Source organism: Octopus bimaculoides, chromosome 14, assembly GCF_001194135.2.
Source record: "Octopus bimaculoides isolate UCB-OBI-ISO-001 chromosome 14, ASM119413v2, whole genome shotgun sequence".
In the NCBI taxonomy this organism is placed as follows: Eukaryota; Metazoa; Mollusca; class Cephalopoda; order Octopoda; family Octopodidae; genus Octopus; species Octopus bimaculoides.
This window is the reverse complement of record NC_068994.1, coordinates 2,454,402-2,460,966: the sequence shown is the minus strand read 5'-3', so window position 1 is coordinate 2,460,966 and position 6,565 is coordinate 2,454,402. Positions and strand designations below refer to the sequence as shown.

The 6,565-nt window shown below is 30.3% G+C and overlaps 1 protein-coding gene across 1 annotated transcript; it reads right to left on the bottom strand.

The window, feature by feature from the left end:
- Window positions 1–4: 4 nt before the first annotated feature.
- LOC128249422 (protocadherin gamma-B6-like) lies at window positions 5–2,031 on the bottom strand (the record flags this gene model as incomplete). Its single annotated transcript, XM_052972994.1, has 2 exons — window positions 1,916–2,031; window positions 5–1,332 (listed from the first exon to the last, which is right to left on the bottom strand). A coding segment is annotated over exon 2 (1,287 nt), but the record flags the coding sequence as incomplete, so codon positions are not given.
- Window positions 2,032–6,565: the final 4,534 nt, after the last annotated feature.

Here is a 6,565-nt window from a genome sequence, read left to right as displayed (position 1 = left end):
CACACGACACAGTAAAGTGATAATGTTCCTGTGTCTCTCTGTCTACTGCTTTCTTTAGAACTATTTTATATTCCTTTGATCCCATTGACTGTAGTTTGAATGTGTCGTCTTTGATATGACAGTTCACCTGTCCATTGTGTCCAACATCATTGTCAGTGACCATCACATAAGCAATGAAACTACCAACTTTGATATCTTCCAGAATGGTAGCTGTGTTGTGATTCTGTGTAGAAATAAAGTTCACATCAATATTTGGAGGATTGTTCTGCTGGTTGATGACATTTACCATAACAGTGGCTATGGAACTGAGAGGAGGGTTGCCACCATCTCTGGCTTCAACGTACAATGTATAAACTTCATTGTCAATGATAGCATCAATTTTATCAATCAAGAATATCTCACCAGTTTTCTTAACGAGTCTAAAATATTTGCTATCAAGATCTGACGTTTTTGGACTAAAATAATAATTTATTTTCCCATTATTGCCAATATCGGAATCTGTAGCTGACAAAGTGACAACAGGTATATCATTTTGAAAATAACTTTTTATAGTAACATTATAAATATTCTGAGAGAATACTGGTAAGTTATCATTTTCATCTTCTACTAATATTTTCACATCTAATACACTCTTTTTAGAAGGGGAACCTCCATCTTCAGCCTCAACTTGTACACTGTACATGTCTTTCACTTCTCTATTTAATTTACTTTCTAGGACAATCTCTAGTCGAGATATTCCATCAGCTCTTTTAGAAACTAACAAAGAAAACATTTCCTCATTGTTCTTTAAATGATAATTAATTACACTATTTAAAACTCCAACATCTTTGTCAATGGCATTTGGAATGGATTTTTTCATCCCTTTACCATCTCCTTCTCCAAAGTGCAAAGTTATTTCTTTGTCTGGAAACTCAGGTTGGTGGTCATTGATGTCTTCTATAATTACTTTAATTTTTAAGATTTTCAAGAAGTTTTTTCCTTTGTGAACAGCAACTTTCACGGTTTTATAACATTCTGTATTATATCTACATAGTGACTCAGCATCCACTGTCCTAACGGTGTACAGTTTCCCGGACAGGGTGACATTGAATAATTTTGTCTCCTTTTGTTGGAGTTGATTAAATGTAATCTGACTGAGATCTTCTTTGTCCAGGAGCCATTTTTGGGAGTTAGCAGTGATGTCCCCCACATAGCTTTTGGGACTATTTTCTTCTTTTAAACGAACTGTAATGTCTATACATGCCGCAGACGGGAGGAAAGATATTATTACCATCACAATTAGTAATGTCATTGTAGATGTTATCGTTCAAATGATTGCGAATGACCACGATCCTGGAAAGAAAAACAGCAATTATCAATGTAAAAAGAAAAAATATCATTGAACAATGATAATTTAATTTTCCAGCAATATCCAACACACTAATCGTTATCACAAGGGGCACGATCATTTTAAACTGATTCTAACTTACCTGGAGCATTTTATCAGATATTTGGACTGTTATCGACTTTTAAACGTCTAATTTTTATTTTAAAAATGAAATTCTCCAATTTGTTTCCATAAATAAATAAAAGTCTTACATTCATATTGGATCGCACCTTTAATTAGTAAAAACCACCTAAACCTTCCCCACCGGCCATTACGAGGTACCCCACATGTAGTCGTCTTCCATTGTAAAAATAACAGCCCAACAGTCATCGAATCCTTCCCTAACATCTCAAATAAGGAAAGGGCACAACACAATGTACCCCTTTACACCTCTAAACAGGCGAGGTGCTCACCGACAATATACCTTTAATCAGAGGGTCGGTGAATTCAGGGTTGACTCGGGGTTAAACAACAATAACATTTATTTTAACTATTCAACTAATTCAAACCTGAATTAAATTATATTAGTAATATAAAAATATTACATACATATGTATATTTGGTAAAACATAACACTTTTTCTCCATTTTTTTCGGATAGAGTTTGAGTTTTTCCACAGAATTCAGTCCTAAAATGTCCCGTTCTTCAAATTGCCGCCGAAGTTGATTGAAACGAAGGAAATAAGTTATCTCCCTTTGAATCTGGATCGTCTGTCAGTTGCTTTATCCCGCCTCAATGTCTGCTTTATCTTAAACAAGTTTTCGAATAAACAATATTCTATTTAACTCTACCACGGAATAATACGAATCAAAGAAATTTTCTCTGATTTATGAATATTAGTAAAATATGACGAAATTTGTAACTAAAAACACCGAAACTTAGTTGATTTTCTTTTTTTTTTTTTTTTGCTAACTGAAAGCTTCTTTCAATGTTTTGTGAAATAAAATTTATGTTGAAGTAAAACTGCCAGATTATTGGTGAAACAATTATTACTGTGTCCGTTTAGTGCGCTTTCTCCTATTCTCTCTGCGTTAATAGTAATATAGCGATGAACTAGAGAATTACGTTTTATTATGGAAAAAGAAAAAAGCTGTAGAATACTAAAACAATTATATTTCGAAACATGAGCTGTTAATCGATGAGTGAAAGATATATTTATACAGACTACCTAGACAACTGGAAATTATTACGCACTTTAAAAAATTATCTTTTTATTTTGATTTTCATTCTCTTAAAATTTTTTTCCCTTTTCGAAGATTATTGAAAGTGTAACACACGAACTAGTTTCATGTTGTCAAATATTTCGTGCATGTCATTTCGTTACGTAACTAAAGCTATTAAAAGCGTAACACTGATTCACGCCCTGACAAGCAAATAATAATATTATTCACTATTTTTATCTACCATCATTATTATTTGCTGCCATTACTTTGTGTAGTTCCTTTTATTTACTTTTAAATGATACCTCTATCATAAATATCATAAGAAAAGTATGTAAGGTGAGATGACCAAATTTCGAAACAAGGTTTTATGAGTATCTGACATAAGATTGACAACAAAGTACAAATGTCCAACACATTAATTGCATAATAAAGTTTAAAAAGGAAAGTAAACAACCACCTTTGCAACTACGTTTTTTATTTGCATGCCTTTGAGACTGAAAATTAATTCTATCTGCTTTAGTTCAACCATATTTGGAACAGATGTCAATCGTTTGGAAATATAAACTGCAAGAGACAGTCTTGTATTCTATCTGAGGGAAGACACTGCTCCCATCCCTACAATATTACCAATTCAAAATATCCACTTCAGCATCAGTTTTATGAATTTTCACTCTGTAAAACTCATGTATTTCTGCTTTTTCTAGATTTCTTTCATAAATGCTAACAGAATCACTGAAAATTACCTAAATCATAGGCTAGGCAAAATTTATTTTGCCAATGTTTTTGTTGTCAGTAGATTTGAAGTATCCTACAACTAGTTGGTATAAATACAATAGGTATTGGCAACAATGATCAATCAAATGTTTGACCATATTTTTAGTATTGATTTGGTTAGGGGTTAGCAAATGATAAGTTTGTTTATCAACTATACCTCAATCCAGGCTCTTTCAGTAGAAACAGTGTAAGCAATATACTGTGAAAAATATCAAATATTTGATATCTGGTATTGTTTTTGTTAGAGTGTAATGTTTAACTTAAGTTAACTTGCTTTTCTTAATAACAACACACCTTGTCTCATTAACATTCTTTAGTCGGAGTTTCAAATTTATTTCTAAAAAATCTGCTCATTTCTAATAGAAACATCTCAGATAATTTGATGTGGTAATTAAATGCTAGTTGATAGTTAATTAAAATATTTGCATTTGTTAAAAATATCCCCATTTGTAAGATTATAAGCTATTTAATATTGGAAATTTGAGGAATAATTCAATTTTGTTTAACAATTCAGTAAAATAAAATCTTTAGTCAATTAATTTCTGGCTGATATAGACAACCATTAATCTTCCTTGGTTTTAATGTTTCACTTGTCACCTTTCTGTTTAACAATTCAATGAGAGATTATAAAATTTATTTAATTTTTCCATGTTCTAATGAACCTATAATAGCTGTTGCATGAAACTCAGTAAATTTAATCATGTTCATTCACAGTAATTTATTCTTATTTTAATAATGCATTTACTAGAGATTGCATTGAGCAGTCTCTAGATAAATGTCTGAGAAAAGGGATTTAATAATGGAAATAATTATTCCTTAAAAGTAATTTCTGTATGGTGATTGTTGTTAAGAAGGGCATCCAACCATAAATACCCTACCAAAACAGATAGTAAAGCCTGGTGCAGTCTTCTGCCTAGCCAGCCCCTGTCAAACTGTCCAACCCATGGCAACATGGAAAACAGACATTAAATGAGGATGATGAAATTTCTTATAATCTTATGGAGGCATTTTTGACAAATGAGAGTATTTTAATTAATTATCAACTAGCATTTAATTACCACATCAAATTATCTGAGATGTTAGGAAGGGCATCCAGCTGTAGAAACTCTGCCAAATTTAGATTGGAGCCTGGTGTTGCCATCCGGTTTCACCAGTCCTCAGTCAAATCGTCCAACCCATGCTAGCATGGAAAGCGGACGTTAAACGATGAGGATGTTTCTGTTAGAAATGAGCAGATTTTTTAGAAATAAATTTGAAACTCTGACTAAAGAATGTTAATGAGACAAGGTATGTTGTTATTAAGAAAAACAAGTCAACTTCACTTAAACATTACACTCTAACAAAAACAATACCAGATATCAAATATTTGATATTTTTCACAGTATATTGCTTATACTGTTTCTACTGAAAGAGCCTGGATTGAGGTATAGTTGATAAACAAACTTATCATTTGCTAACCCCTAACCAAATCAATACTAAAAATACAGTCAAACATTTGATTGATCATTGTTGCCAATACCTATTGTATTTATACCAACTAGTTGTAGGATACTTCAAATCTACAACGTAACATTAAAAATAAACAAAGGGGTAAGGAGAGACATTATCAAAATGAAAGATAGTTAAGACTAAGATTGGACTTTAATATGTGATAATGAGTATTGTTGTCAGATATTATGTATGTTAAAAATCAAAATGTCTTTTTCAGGAAACATCTGCACTAACATGAAACACATGATAAAACATTCTGAAAATTATAAACTTACATGAAAGAGAAATTATATTGTAGTTGTATTTTTACATACAATAATGTACTGATGATTGCAATTTCTTGGTTAATCTGTTCTTGAAATATGATTATATTCTTTGTTGTATTTAGTAGTAGTAGTACAGACAGTTGTGCATAAGCACCATCTTGATTTAATATGGTGTTTGTCTCAGTAAAAGAACACATTTTGTTTTAAATTCAAGATATATGTGGAAAATTATTTGAAAACCTTTCAGGCATTGAAATGAGATTTAAACCTCATTAAGTACGACAGATGTTATTATTCTCCTTTTAATCACTGTTAAATTGTTAATTCTTAATTTTCTGAGAGTTAATAATATTTTGAGTTAAAATGTCTGTCCTTGTGGCTGCATTGTCATTATGATGGTTTTTCATCGTTAATGTTATTAAAAATTTTCAATAAAAATTTTCAAATCAACAATACTTTAATTTATTATTGATTAGTTTCAAATATCTCTTTATTTAAAAGAACCTACCATTAAGTGATGTCTTTTACATAATAATTATAGTTATAATGTTATTATGATATTCATTAATATAAAAGAATTTTAAGAAAATAATTTCAACAGCATCATAAGTGTTAAATAAAATTTAGCTTTGTGAATGATGAATGTTGATTTGTTAGATTTTCAACAATACTAAAAAATTTGGCACCAAACTACAAATATGAAAGAAACAAATCATTCATAAAAATACCAAAGTGAAATCAAAATTTTTGATGAGTGAAAAACATTGAAATACTATGATAATAATTCTCTTGTATACTATGCTGCAGAAACAATATGGCTTCAAAATGGATGAGACAAATGGATAATTTTCGTTATGAAAATAATCACAAGACACAATTTGTGCTTAAAAATTAGTGAAAACATTAAATACTTACTTTCATTATTTGAAGTCTCTTATCATTAGCTATAATATATTTTCTCATCAGATTTCATTGCTTGTCTGCTACTTTAGGTCGCTATGAGCTTCATACACAAGGAGTAGTTTTCTGAATGAGTCAGTTAAACTGGCTGTTCTTCATTGTCTGTTCTTCAGTTAGAGTGTATAGAGGAAATAAATAGTCTATTCCAGCCTCTATTTAACAGCTATATATATATATATATATACACACACACATATATTTTACAAAATAATTTAGCTAGCAAAATTTATACCACAAGCAATTTCATGTTACATATCCAGAACTTTGTAGATGAATTAAAATCCAAATTAAAGATATCAAAAAACAAATTAGGTTTTTAAATAGAATAGCTATGGCCAAGACTGAAATTTCCTGTGACCTATTTCTTCGGTATTTCTCTAATGGAAGAGGATATAAGCTAAATGGTAGTAAAAATTTATTCCTCATTTTCACTTAAAAAAATTAGAAAAATAAATGGAATCGAAACGTTCCATTCATTTATTTAAAATCTAATTATATATAATATTACATAATTGCAAAAGAAACAGATTTATTTATCAACGCTG